The sequence below is a fragment of the Rutidosis leptorrhynchoides genome, chromosome 2 (assembly GCF_046630445.1).
Source record: "Rutidosis leptorrhynchoides isolate AG116_Rl617_1_P2 chromosome 2, CSIRO_AGI_Rlap_v1, whole genome shotgun sequence".
Taxonomy (NCBI): Eukaryota; Viridiplantae; Streptophyta; class Magnoliopsida; order Asterales; family Asteraceae; genus Rutidosis; species Rutidosis leptorrhynchoides.
In genome coordinates this window covers 400,352,163-400,368,143 of record NC_092334.1, presented here as the reverse complement: position 1 = coordinate 400,368,143, position 15,981 = coordinate 400,352,163, and the positions used below count along the sequence as shown (strand labels likewise).

General features: G+C 33.2%; 3 protein-coding genes across 4 annotated transcripts; 1 reads left to right on the top strand and 2 right to left on the bottom strand.

Annotated features, from left to right (window-relative positions):
• Nucleotides 1-604: 604 nt before the first annotated feature.
• LOC139892224 (uncharacterized) lies at nucleotides 605-7,912 on the bottom strand. Its single transcript, XM_071875270.1, has 7 exons — nucleotides 7,508-7,912; nucleotides 6,274-7,035; nucleotides 5,801-6,153; nucleotides 4,482-4,693; nucleotides 1,658-1,914; nucleotides 1,159-1,337; nucleotides 605-1,063 (listed from the first exon to the last, which is right to left on the bottom strand). Exons 1-7 carry the CDS (start codon nucleotides 7,755-7,757, stop codon nucleotides 980-982), a joined length of 2,097 nt encoding a protein of 698 aa, XP_071731371.1. The 5' UTR covers nucleotides 7,758-7,912; the 3' UTR covers nucleotides 605-979.
• A 1,746-nt stretch (nucleotides 7,913-9,658) lies between these two features.
• On the top strand, nucleotides 9,659-14,304 carry LOC139892223 (calcium-dependent protein kinase 11-like). Of its 2 annotated transcripts, XM_071875269.1 has the most exons (8): nucleotides 9,659-9,686; nucleotides 11,541-12,053; nucleotides 12,396-12,539; nucleotides 12,628-12,780; nucleotides 12,858-12,973; nucleotides 13,125-13,292; nucleotides 13,398-13,622; nucleotides 14,119-14,304. In XM_071875269.1, the coding sequence occupies exons 1-8, from the start codon at nucleotides 9,659-9,661 to the stop codon at nucleotides 14,260-14,262; spliced, it is 1,491 nt and encodes a 496-aa protein (XP_071731370.1). In that variant the 3' UTR covers nucleotides 14,263-14,304. The 2 variants fall into 2 exon arrangements, with proteins under 2 accessions (XP_071731370.1, XP_071731369.1); XM_071875268.1 differs by lacking the exon at nucleotides 9,659-9,686 and having other exon boundaries at nucleotides 11,507-12,053.
• Nucleotides 14,305-14,484: 180 nt separating this feature from the next.
• LOC139892222 (subtilisin-like protease SBT5.6) lies at nucleotides 14,485-15,721 on the bottom strand. Its single transcript, XM_071875267.1, has 3 exons — nucleotides 15,480-15,721; nucleotides 15,274-15,371; nucleotides 14,485-14,745 (listed from the first exon to the last, which is right to left on the bottom strand). The coding sequence occupies exons 1-3, from the start codon at nucleotides 15,629-15,631 to the stop codon at nucleotides 14,666-14,668; spliced, it is 330 nt and encodes a 109-aa protein (XP_071731368.1). The 5' UTR covers nucleotides 15,632-15,721; the 3' UTR covers nucleotides 14,485-14,665.
• Between the last annotated feature and the right edge of the window lie 260 nt (nucleotides 15,722-15,981).

The window sequence follows — 15,981 nt, the reverse complement described above, 5'->3', positions numbered from 1 at the left end:
CTCTTTATTCTATAACAGGAGAATGATTGTCTACATTTTACCTCCTCATACCCCCACTTATGTGGGATTGGATTTTGTTGTTGTTATCGTAGGAGCAATCTGAGATAAGCGGAATATTAGCGTTTACCATGCTTCCATCACCACCTCCAGATGTCGTACTTGTAAAGGTTTCTGGAGAAGGAATGCACTAAATTAAAGCATATATTCGAGTCCAAATATCATGTCTAGTAAAAGTTAAAAATGCTTACGTGGCATGAACGACTAACGTTATGTTTTGGTTAAGTGATTGTTAACTTCTTGTCATTAAGTAAGGTGTCATTGTCAATTAGGTAAAAGACGTAGAGAGAGAGAGAGAGAGAGAGAGAGAGAGAGAGAGAGAGAGAGAGAGAGACTATAATTGGGTACTTATTTGCAGCGTGTATGAGTTTTCCACTTTGTTAAATTTTTAAAAAAATATACAGCTCAAGTGTGAGAAAGAAAATGCATTGTAAATCGTCACGTGAACAAAGATACATAAACGCCATACATCTGACATTATTCTTTGCATTTACTAGTTTCACCTATTAAATACCGAATTTGGAAAACATACATAGAAGTGAAAACAGGACCAAAAAATGAGTTAATATTAGTTCAAAATCTGTATGTTCCCAACTATCTAGAGTAATCTATAAAATAAAATAATAGATACAAATGTCAAAGGAAAAAAAAAAACAGAAAAGAAAATCAAGAATTACAAAAGCCATTGGACATCCAATATTATTGTACAAAATGCACCCATGTGTTTCAGTTTTAAATTCATCATTATCAGATTCAGGAAATTAGTGTAACCGTTTCTTGTATCTTTTCTGGTGATAACTGGTTACTCGCTTGTGTCGGTTCTTCAGACGAAAAATATCGAATTATACATACGATTATTATCTCTTCATGATCTTGAACACCGGTACCAGTGATCCTTGTGATAAAGATTTGACATATGTGTTCACTCTGCATCTTGTCCAACTGTGTATCTTGTTTCCTCTGACCTATGCCGAAATAACTTTGCTATCTTTCTTCTTTCACAGTCCTGTACAAAAAGCATTAACATTAAACATTAATTATTAAAAATCGAGATAGTATATTGATTTTTTATAAAAAAAGAAAGCTTCAGTTACACCTAACCTTGAACATGCTAAAGTAAAAGGGCTTGGAAGGGTTCATTCTCCTTAGCTTCTGGTACGTATATGCAAAGCTTAACTGATCACGAGGTGTGAACCTTTCAACCTCGTTAAACCAGAGACATGAGAACAAGTTTGACATTGGAGTGTGGGCCCTTACAATAAAAGAACCTTCAGGGACATCTGAAAAGTACAACAAAAAAATATTGCTATATTTACCAAAGTTGCAAAAATCGCTAGTCAGAAGTACTCAGGAGTACTCGGACATGACTTTTTAGGGAGTACTCGGATATTGACCAAGTTTGACTTTCGCCGATTTTGACCAAGTTTTGACTGATTTTGACATACTTTCCGATAGTCCCGAGTTTTGACCAATTATCCAAGTGAACCCGAGTTTTAGCCGAGTAAGGCCCAAGTTTCAAGAACCGAGTACTCGCAAAGTAGTTCCAAGTTCTGCAACACTAATATTTACAGTTCTTATTAACGATGAAAAAGATACGTACTGCTTGGAAGGAGCTTTTGAGGATCCAACGGATTGAACTTTGTCAAGCCATCAGCCTGATAAAAGGCAAATTGTTCATCTATTACGGTATGATTGTACTTGTTGAGCCTTTTATTTTGAGCTACTTCATCCCAGACACAATGACGATCGTAGTGATTGGATATTGCATACTCGTGACCCTTGCGCCACAAGAAATACTCCAACACGAGTAAAGGGTCCAATTGTAGCCTCAGCTTGCTATCCAACCAAATAGAATACCTGAAAAGATTTGGTTCAGACAAATGGTTGGGGATAGCAGGTAATAGCAACAACATAAGAGCAGCAGAACTACACTGTCACATACTATTCTGCCACATAATCTTTATAAAATTGAATAGTGGAAAAAGACAAAAAAACTTCAATCGAAATGTTGTGTAATCAGTGATTAAGCAAATATTATCAAATGTTATCAATCTTTTAGACTCGGCAAATGCGATGTGCATCAAAATGTTGCCGTTCCAAAAAAAAAAAAAAAAAAAAAAAAAAAAAAATTTGTGATGAAGGTATACGAATAACACACACACACACACACACACACACACACACACACAAAAATTATCATATTTTATCGATCTTTTAAGCAAATAGCAATTTTGTAATATTGTTAACTAAGGAGACATACACAACAAATGGTGTTTTGTGGGTAGCAACTAGAAAGAGCTAACACAACAACATCCCTGCAACTGTGGATGATGGTTTCCTATGTCTCCTAATTTGCAAATTACAATCTGCAACTTGCATATAAAATACTGAACAATAAAATAACTTTTTTACTGTGATGCAAGTCTTCAAAAATCACATATACTAGAGACATTTTATTCTTATCCAAACTTAAACACTACATATGTTCCGTGTATCTGCATACAATATCTAATCATGCACTAAATAAGTGAAACAAGCCTCTCATCAAGTGTTTAAAGAATCTTGGCATTCCAAAAATAGTTCACACATGTAAACATATTCTCAAAGGAGAAGATTATTCTCTTTACCAAGCATATGCAATTATGATTTTGCATTATCAATATAGTATTAGCATATTAGTATACTGAATCATATAAGAATTAATATAGGAATATAACTAAACAGATAAGTTAACATTAATATTGATTAATACTGTATATAATATAACATGTAACAACAATCACCAGCCAAAAGTCTTAGACAATTAAAGAATAAACTTTTTGTTGGACTTATTTAGGAAATGACCAAGTTCAGAAAAAGAAAAGATTATTTGGGTCTTAGTGTTTTAATCAAGAGGGAAGCACTTTTTTGGGGGGAAGTGGGGAAAGTAATATTTTTTCGGTTTTTTTGAAAAAAAAAAAATAAATTCCAACATTAAGATCACATGAAAATACGAACATTTAAAAAAGACACTTTGTGATAAATGTTATTATTTTGGCGGGAAATCGCTCAAAGAAATAAATGATAACATGTAATGTTTTAGTTAAAGGTTTTTATTAAGGGGTTAGAAATTAAGGTTTAGAAATTAGGGTTTAAAAATTAGGGTTCATAAATTAGGGTTAAGAAATTAGGGTTTAGAAATTAGGGTTTAGAAATAAGGGTCTAGGGTTTAGAAATTAGGGTTTAGATTGAATTTTTAACACGAACAGTTTAGAGTTTAGGGTTTGGGGTTTAGTGTTTTGGGTTTGGGACTAAACCCACAACCCTAAACCCTAAACTCTAAATCGGGCTAAATTTTGAGAAAAAACCTTCACATAAGAAAGAAAAACCTCTAATTAAAACATTACTCGTGATGCATGTTATCATTTATTTCTTCGACTGTTTTCCCGCCAAAATAATAACATTCACAAAGTGTCTTTTTTAAATGTTCATATTTTCATGTGATCTTAATGTTGGAAAAAAAAATTAAAAAAAAAAAAAAATTTACTTCCCCCAAAAAAGTGCTTCCCTCTTGATGATGACCCTGGGTCTTATATATTCTCAAATAACATTCAAATATCTAGTGTTGTAGGCTTAGATCGGGTTGTGTTCTTATTAATAGTGGTGTCAAACAGATGGCAATATAGATTAAGAGAATATGACATGTCATTAACAAATGAATCAATTAGGATGACCTTCTCACTAATCATTCTCAATATTTTATGGAAATAGATAAGAATTTGGATCACCATCTGAGACATGTCCTAGGATTATAAACACTAATGAATTTGTGAAAGAAATCAAGAATTGCTGACGCAAAACTCAAATATTAAACCTACCAACTAATAGATGCTTTTACGGGTCAGGTGGCTTAACTAGATTTGGGTAATTGTGACACCCGCGGTTAGCTGGATGTGGAGAGATTTCAACAGATAAAAAGTCGATAAGTCCAAGAGTTGAATATATAGCACACAACTTTTGCAGCAGCAACAATAAGACGTAGTTGATCATGAAGACTTGCAGATTAAGGGAACTAACTAATCAAATCTATATTTAGAACAGAAAAAAACTTGATATCACTCAAATTATCAACCTTTAACCTGCATATTATTCAGTAAAACCATTTATGATGAACACAATAACAAGCTCGCTGCCTGTTTCTAATGTAACTAAACAACTAGTTACTGTATCATCTTTTAATGCTATATTTACTGTATAGACCTATTCTTAAAATCATCTTTTAATGCTACATCTAAATCAATAGACCAACAAGTTAAATTTAATCATTCATCCATATTGGCTTATGAAGTTATTAGAAACAAACATCCCAGTAAATGATTCTACCTTATTTTATCATAATAAGATCAACGCATGAAAGCTAATATATATCAAGAATGATACTTTACCTTGCATTACGAAATAGTCGATGAGCCAGAAGTTTTGGTATTTTCCCTACTCTTCGCATGTCACTGTACGGAAGATTTTTCACAATCACAATCCTCCAAATGCCAATATAACCCATTCTGTCTGGCATATGTCCTTCTGCAGAAAGAGTTTGCACCGTATTATCATCAACAAACATGACGAAACACACGTTTTTCCTAGAAAACCGAGAAACCTGGATCGAGGAAACAATAAAAGTAAATCAATTGAGTACAGTAGTTGATGTATAAACTAGAAAACTATGCTAGGCCATTACCCATCATAGATGATATCCTACCTGCACAATCACATCGAATATAATGATTTTGCTGAGACCAGCCTTAAGCCATTCATTCAATAATAATGCGTCTCATGCATTTACAGAGTTACATTGACCGCCAAATCACTAACGATTATGACAATTCACATTAAAGTACAACCAATTTAGGCATGAAATTCATTCTTATTGACAAACTACTTATACGCATATTTCCTCACAGAAAGTGTCAATGTAGCCTGTTAAAGTGTGATATAAACTTTGAGCAATTTACAACTACGCATTGTTGTTCCAGCAGAAATAATCTACATTTACACGGAAAGTGTCAATGTAGCCTAATATAGCCTGTTAAAGTGTGATAAAAACTTTGAGCAATTTACAACTACACATTGTTGTTCCAGCAGAGAGAATCTACATTTACATAGAATGTTGAGATTTTATAGTATAACTTTGCAGGTAAAATAGTAAATTTTCATTATTCAAAAGACCAATTACCATGCTTTATATGTATGGAGTAATGGAGTATTTCATAAATTTGCCAGATAATAGATGTCATAGTAGTCAAGTCTGAGTTTATAAAATGTGATTAAGCATTCATGCTTCTAGAGTTAGGCCTTAGTGAGATTCTAGACATGGACAGAAAGTACATTGCAGCTTCTAATAATCAACTGTCTGCTTTTTTACTATCAGGGTATACATCAACCATTATAGGTTTATTCAGACTTCCTTTTTTGGCACATAATATGGTGAGATAAGCTTCAGTTTTAGAAATGACTGACCAGCATTTCTCACATAACATACCAGTCAAAAAGTTTACTCTAAAGTTCATACAGGTAAAATCTCACCACCACTTGTGTCAACGTTACACAAGTATTATCGTTAAAGAACTAGCTACTCAAAAGTTTCGGCTAAAGTTCATATATGTGAATGTCACCACTACAAGTATCAATGTTACACACATAGTATCGTTAAAGAACTAGATACTCATAAACAACAGCAAACAGATGCAGATTATATATATGATACCGTTTTCCCCATAGGTGATCTGAGACGATCCGAGTTTCCAAATATGCATGAAATCACAGCAATATGACAGCTACTAATATACTCTTCATCTTCTTCAGCCAAATCAAATCCCGTGCTAGGATATCCTTTAGGACTTTTCACAAAGCCACAATTAAGTGTCTGATCATGTGCTGCAAATGATTGTTCCCTTTGTTCTAAAGTCTGATGCCCAGCAAATCGGGGCGTCCAAGATTCCAAATTGTTTATATTCTCTTCTTGTTCTGTGTATTGCAATGAAAATCTTGCAAACTTCCGGTTTTCTGGAGGTTCCACAAGCTTCACGGTAGAATTAAGAATTTTCATCTCACAAACACCTGATACAATAGCATCAAATGTGATGCAGTACAAATTAAGTACAAATGAAAAAACAAAATCACATATATTGAACATCTTAACACATCGTAATAAACTTCACACAAGATCAAATGTTATACCCGAATATTTTCTTCGTTTTGATCTCTTCTTGGAAGTAATTTTCCTCTCAGAAATGGCTCTTCTTGAAGTTTGCACATCAATCTCATTCACATGCCTTGCATTATTCGTAAGTTCGGAAGAATTCAAATCATCTGACAAACTATGGTTAACGTCCTCAATCGGCAAATTGGTAGTATCTTCCTTGCCTGACGAATGTTCATCATCCACACCTTGAGATACTTTTACATTAGAATGATGTTCATTTCCTAAGCCAGTATTATAGTCTTCAAGTCGAATATCATGCATATCAATCTCATCATCATACTCATCATCCAAATCATTATCTTTATCATGCTTATTTCTCTCCACATCACCTGATAAACTATCCACATCCTTACCTTCCCTTCCAGATACCAAAACACCTTTTAAAGAAGCCTCATACTCCGCTTCATACCTCTTCAACTCATTACGCCCAGCTTCATTATACAAACCAGTCACCTTACGATCCAACCTCCTTTTATTTCCATCATTTACCTTCTTTTCCCTATCGAATACTTTCGTCTGTACACTAGCATTATCAACCGACTCACTATGTCCCACTAAATCCTCACCGTAATCATCATCTCTTCTCCTATCATCCTTATCCCAATACCTAGAATCACGACCATGCCCTACCAAACCATGACCAAACTTAAGTATCTTCGATCTTTCCGTACGCGTCACATTTGCTAGAAAGTCCAAATCAGTTCCAAACTCATCTTCAACACTACTGTCATCGTTTTCTGCGCATATATACAAGATAAGTTAGCTTTTGTTTCAAACCTATGAAACCAGATAAACCAAAAATAATGACAATAGAAGTAAAAAAATAAACAATTACGCGCAAGAGTTATATTTTAGAAACATATAAACTATCTCAAAGTCCTCAGATAATTAAATCAGACACCATATCCCTACATGCTTATATCAATTTTAGTTTTTTAACTCCTTTTTTTAAAAATATTTGATATTTTTAACTAATTAACCTTCAAATTTTACTAGAGCAGACTTATATGAGTGAGCTCACTTAAATACAAATGTTTTAACTTTCCACTATTTATAATTTTTATCTCATCACTTTATCTCTAGTAGCACAAATCTCAGTCGATTCAGTCACAGAGTATCTAATTGCACAAATCTAAGCAAAATTATAAAAATAAAAAATAATAATAAAATAAAGTTAATTATATGATGAATTAACGAAACCCTAGGTACCTTTATTAACATCATCTTTAGAGAAGAATAAGAAAGCACAAACAGAGATGAGGAAAATGAGAGTTAAAATAAGGAGGAGAAAAGTAGGGACGGAAAGACGTCGGGATTTGAATCGGCGGCGGGATTGTTTGAAGTGAGGATTAGCGGCGGCGGAGGAACGAATACCGACGGAAACTTGATCGTTGGTGTTTTGAAGTTTATCGAAGAAGAAATTGTGGTTGTTGGCCCCTGATTGCCTGTATTGAGCCATTATTATTATTATCACTCCTGCTGCATTGTTTGTTGCTCCTCTTTAGTTGCTATACGTATAGATAGATACAGATACATATATGTATGTATAGTATAGATCGAGAGAGAGAGAGATTTTATCTTTGAATCGGTTTGGAGGTGATTTCAGTGCGGTGTTTTTGGGGAAGGCGGAGTTGTTGAATCTTTGATATTATTTTTTATAAAACTAATAAACTTTGATGATGAAAATTTATTTATAATTTTTTATTTATTACTTTGATTAATGCAAAAATTAAATCATGTTTGACAAAAGTAGTTAGAGTTAGAGCTTTTAAGTAGAGTTGGACCAGAAACTTATTTTTGAAGTCGAAAAATAGAGCTTATTTTTTTATAATGGTGTGCTTGATAACAAGTTTTTTGAAGCTTTTAGAAACTAGTTTTTATGAAAAAACTCATATTAAATAAAAGTTTTATTACGAGAGCTTAAAGTTTTTTGAGATAAAAAAAAAGTTAAAAGCTAGTTGAACAAGCGTTTGAGAAAAAAAAATCATACCTTTTTGTCATTTTACTTTTTATTTTAACAGTTTCAGCTATTCTACAAAAAACCTAAATACATATAAAAAACTATTAGCTACAAAATATCAGTTATCAACTATTTTACCAAACATACTCTAAGTATTTGATAAAGTAGCTAGAGTTAGATTTTATCGTTGTAAATTTACTTAAAATGACTCAAATATAGAATCTAAAGTAAAAAATAATATAATAAAGGGTGTTTTAGTAAATATATTTTACATAAGCTATACTTTTTTTCAAAACCTAAAACGCTAACAAGCCCGCAGCAACACGCGGGTGATCTAAGTCTAGTTGTTATTATTATTATTATTATTATTATTATTATTATTATTATTATAATTATTATTATTATAATTATTATTATTATAATAATAATTATCATCATCATCATCATCATCATCATCATCATCATCATCATTATTATTATTATTATTATATTATTATTATTATTATTATTATTATTATTATTATTATTGTGTTCTTTCTTCTGTCCAAAAATATAAGGAAGTCATGTTTTATTGTTTTGTGAACACTATTTTTAAAAAATGTATATTTTGTTTGATTCGGTTTTTATGTAGCAAAATATACTATTCAAACTTCAACGTGAGAGTATTTTGATATCAAAAAAACAAGGTATTTATCTATGCATCGGTCTGCCCAAGTGTGGCAAATCTTTATAGATAAATATGACGTTTTGACTAGTCATGATAAGAAATTTTATAAGTGTAAACGACTCGAGTTGAGTTCGAGTTCGAGATCAGCTCGTTTAAAAATCAAAGGATTCGATTCCGACTCATTTCAAGTTTTTAATATAAACTTTAACTCGCTTCATTTTACATTATACAAGCTCAAGTTCAACTCGTATTCGATTGTTTACATGAAAATAGTTATTATATATTATATTTTTATAAATATAATAATTAATGTATGCTCGCGAGCTTTTTTTTTTCGGGTAATAGAGGGTTACCCGGTGAATATATTAATAACCAAATGTATACAAGAAGCGCTGGGTTATAGGACATACCCTATATAACCTCACAAACAACCAAGCTTTATCAGCTACAAAGCTAAACAAGAGCAATGAGCTCCAAGAAAACAAAAACACAAAAGCAACTCAAGACACTTTCCAATCAGACTTGAGCCTGAGCGCACTAGCTGTTGGCTTCCATTTGAAACTCATCAGTTTTAAACGAACTGTAGCATAAATCGACTCATAAACCTGGGCCGGGGACCGATTACCCTTCTTGAAGATCCTTCTGTTCCGCTCTTGCTAAATAAAATAAACAGACGCCGCAAAAAGCAGCTTGATTATACCAAATCTAGCAATATTCCTGTTTGCAAAAGGAGATGGTAACAAAGAAAAATCCTTCCAAGCATGTGTACCAATTGGAAAATCAATATGCTGCAGCACTAGAGACCACACTTGAGAGGCGAAAGGACAAGAAAAAAAATAGATGATCATGCGTATCTGGAACCAGATTGCATAACGGACACACAATGATGGCCCCATGGTGAATTTCCCAAGCTTTTAATCTATCTTGAGTCTTCAATCTTTCACCCATAAGTAACCAAAGGACAAACGCATGTCTCGGAATACAATGAGAGAACCAAACAACCGAAAATCATGGAACATGAGTAGCACGCGGCCGAAGGTATTCCCATACTCGCGAGCTTGTTTGAGCTCGATATAAAAAGCTCGAGTTCGAGCATGTATACTAAACTGTCTTCAGAATTTGTTCAAGTTAGGGCTCAAGTTCTTTTATGCTCTGATTGAATTGAAACGAATTTTCACGAGTCGGGATCAAGTATTCCGGTACAGTTATATTAAATTGCCAATATCTTATAATTTCTATTACCCGTCATGACAAATTTATCACAAATCACCAATTATTGAGATATTCATGATTCATTTAACTGACTTTTGAATTTGTGATGTGAGGAGATTATTTGAATATTTTGTTAGAAAAAATGCAAAAAATCTATAAAAAGTGTTTGACAAAAAGCTATTCTAAAAAGGTAAATATTATTTGAAACACAATCTCATGCACCCTATAATATCCAAATGTTATGTATACCCTTCCAAAGTGGAGGTAATATATCCAATATATTTTAGAAGTAAAGTGGAATATATTGAAGGTTACTGTTCCAACAGTATTTTATATATGAACTTATGTAGATTAATGAGTAATTTAAAAGCAATAAAAATGGCCATAATGGTATTGCTCAATCTGCAAGTTTAGTTCCAACTTTCCAATATGTTGATCTTTTTCAACTATTGTTTATTGTGGACGAACATGACTTTGTTGAAGGCAATTTGCTTTTTTTGTCTTCTACCTTCAATACACTTACAATTATTACCAAAAATAATTATACAAATTTCTAATTCTAATTATTGTTAACGTGAAGCGGATATAATTAGAATGTGTATAAAACAGATAAGGTTTTTTATTTGAGACTCGGTATGTTTGCATTAATATATTACATGTAAATGTTTATGTTTATACCGTAGACAAGGGGGGACGAAGGGGTGCTTACCCTCAATAAAGCTCAAATTTTAATTGTATTTTATGCTCAAATAATTATAAGCATTCCTCAATGATCAAGTCTCAAATGTATTATTATGTCCAAATAATTGTAAATTAGTTGGCCCATTTGTTTAAGACTCATATAATTTACAAGGAGTTCATTGTCACTTTCAAAATTAGTTTAAAAATTAGTGTAAAAATTATAAATATAATACAGTATGTGTTTATCGAGTAAGCCACCCTCATCTCTCAATCCTGGCTTCGCCTTTGATTTTTGCTAATACCATCATAGGGAAATAATATGATAGGTAAACTATATGATAATGTGAGATTTTGACACATACTGGTGTTATGCAGCTATATCAAGCATAAAAATAACTTAAACATACAATGTATTCCGTAATATCATACTCAATGATAGTCTCTATTGTCTCATGATATAAAGTCATTGAATTAAAATTAAAACTAATTTGTTGGTGAAGAATGAATAGGCCGTTAATATAGTTACTTGATGTTAAAAATATCAAATAAACCATTCATGTGTTTCATGAGATAACATCTTCATTTCTTTCCCATATTCTTCCTTCCACCATCTTTAACTTTTCCTTTTTCATCATACCAACAAAAATCTATACAGATCCAGTCTTTCGATCGATCGATCAATACATCCATGAAGAAACCGGCACAAAATACATCTTTAAAACCATCAAACGCAGTCCTTCCGCACCCAACTCCAAGATTAAGAGACCATTTCACAATGGGGAAGAAATTAGGCCAAGGACAATTCGGTACAACGTATCTTTGTAGAGAAAAATCAACCGGGATTGATTACGCTTGCAAATCTATACCTAAAAGGAAACTATTATGCAAAGATGATTATGATGATGTATGGAGAGAGATTCAAATCATGCATCATTTATCGGAACATCCATGCGTTGTGCAAATAAACGGCGCGTACGAGGATAATGTTTTTGTTCATTTGGTTATGGAAATGTGTGCGGGCGGTGAGTTGTTCGATAGGATTGTTCAAAAGGGACATTATAGCGAGAAAGAAGCCGCCAAATTGATGAAAACGATTGTTGGTGTCGTTGAAGCTTGTCATTCGTTAGGCGTTATGCATAGAGATCTTAAGCCCGAAAATTTCTTGTTTCATTCTATTGATGAAGATGCACAGCTTAAGGCTATTGATTTTGGCTTATCTGTCTTTTATAAACCAGGTTTTGTTCTTTAATCTGTTTTATACCATGCAATTTTGTTATGCAATTATGTTTTTTTCTTCAATCTATCTTTTATAATACTCCCTACGTCCAAATTCAATTGTACTCGGACAAAAAACACACAGTTTAAGAAATGTTATCATTATTACACTGTATTTTTTTTACTTTACAATTTAACTCTTACTTTTTACCAATCTTTTTGTCTTAAATGCGTAAAATAAGGATATAAAGGAGCTTTACATTCTTATTCTTATCTGTTTATAGAAGTAATTAAATTGGGACAGAGGGAGTAACATACTCCGTATATATTAACAACTCGTGTTGTTTTGTTCTGTTTTACAGGACAATATCTATCGGATGTGGTTGGTAGTCCTTACTACGTTGCGCCTGAAGTTCTTCATAAACATTATGGACCGGAAGTTGACGTGTGGAGTGCAGGGGTTATTCTATACATCTTACTTTCCGGAGTCCCGCCTTTTTGGGCAGGTTTATCTCCTGACGATATATATAAAAGGTACATTGTATTGTTGCAATTGTATCTATAATAACAAGCTATATATACATTGCTTTTCAGAAACGGATTCGGGTATCTTTAGGCAAATTTTGAGGGGAAAACTTGACTTTGACTCTGACCCGTGGCCGCAAATTTCAGAAAGCGCAAAAGATTTGATAAAGAAGATGCTCGACAGGAGACCACAACAAAGAATAACTGCCCATCAAGTCCTATGTGAGTTGCAAATGTTGTGTTCATGATTTGCCACTTGCATTCATTTCATGGAGGGTCATTTTTGTAAATTTTACCAGGTCATCCATGGATTGTGGACGACAGGGTCGCTCCAGACAAGCCACTAGATTCTGCGGTTATATCACGTCTTAAACACTTCTCAGCTATGAACAAACTTAAGAAGATGGCTTTGCGAGTATGTTTCTGATAATCGAGCTTTTAAAACTTTTTGGCTACTTCTTTTTTTAGGAATTTGCCCTTAAATTTTTAGAATGCAGGGTATGCAACTGATGTTTACAGTATTTGATCATGCAAATTAGTTGATAAAGTTGTTACTTTTGTTTAAGGTTATTGCAGAAAGGCTATCAGAAGAGGAGATTGGTGGATTAAAGCAGTTATTTAAAATGATTGACACCGACAACAGTGGCACGATAACATTCGACGAACTCAAACAAGGGTTAAAAAGAGTTGGGTCCAACCTAAAGGAAACTGAGATCAAGGAACTTATGGACGCTGTAAGTTATTTAATTCGCGATTTCATAAATAATAACAATAACAATAATTATTAACCAAAAAAAGTATGTATTTATTAAGTGTAGAGTTTGAATTTGAGTTAACAGGCTGATACTGACAGCAATGGTACAATAGAATATGGTGAATTCCTTGCAGCAACTTTGCACATGAACAAGATTGAGAGAGAGGATAATATGTTTGCAGCGTTTAGTTTTTTCGACAAAGATGGAAGTGGTTTCATAACAAAGGACGAACTTCAACAAGCGTCTAAAGATTTTGGTCTACGAGATGCTCAACTTGAAGAAATGATTAAAGAAGCCGATCAAGATAATGTTCGTTGACATTAAATTGTCATGCTTATGCTTTTTCACTTGGTTTTTCTGCTTCAATTTGGTTTGTTCACATTAGTGGTGGTAAAATGGGCGAGCAGGTGTAAGTAACAAGTCACAACGTATCGGGTTGAATTTTTCTCAAACAATTTCGGTTCAAAATTTTTAATAATAGCTTATTTTGCAAAAAAAAAAAAGAGATTATGCTAATGACAGCCTTTAGGGCTCTCGTTAACACACTTAAATCACTTGTATATATCGGTTGGTTATTAACTATATGGTGGCTGTTACCTAATAGTACAAGCATTTTAAGCGCGTTAACGAGGATTGTCTTTAACAAAATCCAAAAATAAATAGTTAAGAGATTATGGATTAACAATTTAAAACCACCATTCAGGAGATAGAGTTTCAACCCGTTTGACCCATTTAGATAAAACACGACCGCCTATAGTTCACATTATTCACCTTTATGTAATTCATGTGCTATCATGTTTCACAGGACGGGCGTATAGATTACGCAGAGTTTACTGCAATGATGAGAAAAGCCGATAATGGGATTAAAAGTAGAACAACGAAAGGCGCTTTAAATTTTGATCTGGCAGAAGCTTTCGGAGTTGATAAAAATGAGCACTCACAAGAGTAGTAGTAATACAACTTTTTGTGAGTCTCTTGTTTCTGGTTACTGTTCAACATAAATTCAGATTTTGAGCTGTTTTCGGTTCTTTTTAAGTTTTTTGTAAAAATGACACTATACACTTGCACTTTATTCAGATTTATCTCTATATATCATTACATTAGCAGTTGCATTATAACGGGTTTCGTGAGCAAAAAGAATCCTAGATTTGTCATCACATGGATATTAAAAACCACAAAAACAGAAGTATGTTCTAAGTAACACCCCATTTCATATTATATAGTAAACCCTTGTTTTATTATTTAGCATATATCATATACTATCTCATCAAGAGTACCATTATCATTACGAGTTTCATGTCTTATCAAATAAAACTTAGCACATGTAATAACCGAACCAGTGATTGTCGATTTCACACGTTGCGAGCCAGTGCAGGTCCTGAATGCAGCTCAGCGTTCATACTCTTCACCACCTGCAGAACACCTGGTTGTTCTGCCAAACCGGATATTCAGTCAATTTCATAATTGAATAAAAAAATAATACATAATACATACTAACTGAATCGAATTTCAGTAATAGTTAATGACCTCGATGTAGGTAACCTAAGTTCATTTAGACGTTAAAAGGACTCTAATTTCAATGTAGCTCATAAGAAAAAGAAGCAAAAGTTCAACTTTATCAGTAGAAAGTTCAATCAAAATTTACAAATTGTTACCATATTCTAAATTTCCCTATGTCATTAACACGCTTGAAAGGTGGTAGGATCAATGGGGAAGTAACCAACTGGGGAAGCGGGGAAGCAATTTTTTTTTTTATATTTAGGATGGCGGTTATTCAGATGTAAAAGTACAACGCTTTTAAGCGTGTCTACGACAACCCTAAGAATTATCGTTAGAAAAATCCAAAATAAAACTAAACAAATGTATCATTTGAACTGAAACTAATATCAAGTGCTGAAATCAGAAAACAAAGTATGAACTGTTATTACAGGAAATGAGATTAGGACAGAGAAGAACATACTTGAAATTAGTTCAACTTGATCAGGAGTGAGTTTAGCAGAGAAGCCACTAGCAGCATGTTTGTAAGTATACAACAAAGCCGCTTTTGCTGCTTCCTCACTACCAATCAACAAGAAAAAAAGTTGACAACTTTTTACCTAAATCAAGAACTAGGGTTTCATAAATAATCAATTAAATATACAATTATAAAACATAAAGATGACGTGCCTGCCGAGAACGGAAGTGAGGGTTTGAAGATGATGGGATTCAGGTTCAAGATCTTGAGGAGGTTGTTCAGTGTAGATGATATGAACTTCAGGTGCTGCTGCTGGCGTTGTTGTTTCGGTTGATTTGGGAACAGAGGAATTGGATTCCGCCATTGTTATTGATTATTGATTCCGGTAATTTGATCGATAAATTTGCGGAATTCAAGTGGTGTTAGTGACGAAACTTTGTTCTTACACACTTGTACTTTGATGCGGATTTTTTTTTTTTTTTTTGGCGGCAAAGAAACAAAAACTTTATATAAATCTTAATCAACAAAAAAAAAAAGAGACAAGAAAAAAAGAGAAACAAAGAGACTACCACAATCGAGGCTCGAAGACAGAAAACAAATCCTACCCGAGACAAACCCGAGACGCTAACTAAAACCGAGCCTCAACGAGAAATAAACAACACAAAAGGAAACAAACAGACATACATCGCGAGCTAAAAATGTCCAAACAACGAA

What these genes read in the sequence shown, in the direction of transcription:
- LOC139892224 (XM_071875270.1), bottom strand. Translation starts at nt 7,757, where the DNA reads ATGGCTCAATACAGGCAATCAGGGGCCAACAACCACAATTTCTTCTTC. An exon ending in AAAACGAAGAAAATATTCGG is followed by an intron (nt 6,154 to 6,273) that starts GTATAACATTTG and finishes CTATTGTATCAG; the next exon opens with GTGTTTGTGAGATGAAAATT. An exon ending in GATCACCTATGGGGAAAACG is followed by an intron (nt 4,694 to 5,800) that starts GTATCATATATA and finishes TCCTCGATCCAG; the next exon opens with GTTTCTCGGTTTTCTAGGAA.
- LOC139892223 (XM_071875268.1), top strand. Translation starts at nt 11,507, where the DNA reads ATGAAGAAACCGGCACAAAATACATCTTTAAAACCATCAAACGCAGTC. An exon ending in AGTCCCGCCTTTTTGGGCAG is followed by an intron (nt 12,540 to 12,627) that starts GTTTATCTCCTG and finishes ATTGCTTTTCAG; the next exon opens with AAACGGATTCGGGTATCTTT. An exon ending in AACTGCCCATCAAGTCCTAT is followed by an intron (nt 12,781 to 12,857) that starts GTGAGTTGCAAA and finishes AAATTTTACCAG; the next exon opens with GTCATCCATGGATTGTGGAC.
- LOC139892222 (XM_071875267.1), bottom strand. Translation starts at nt 15,631, where the DNA reads ATGGCGGAATCCAATTCCTCTGTTCCCAAATCAACCGAAACAACAACG. An exon ending in CTCACTTCCGTTCTCGGCAG is followed by an intron (nt 15,372 to 15,479) that starts GCACGTCATCTT and finishes GTTGATTGGTAG; the next exon opens with TGAGGAAGCAGCAAAAGCGG. An exon ending in TCAAGTTGAACTAATTTCAA is followed by an intron (nt 14,746 to 15,273) that starts GTATGTTCTTCT and finishes CCGGTTTGGCAG; the next exon opens with AACAACCAGGTGTTCTGCAG.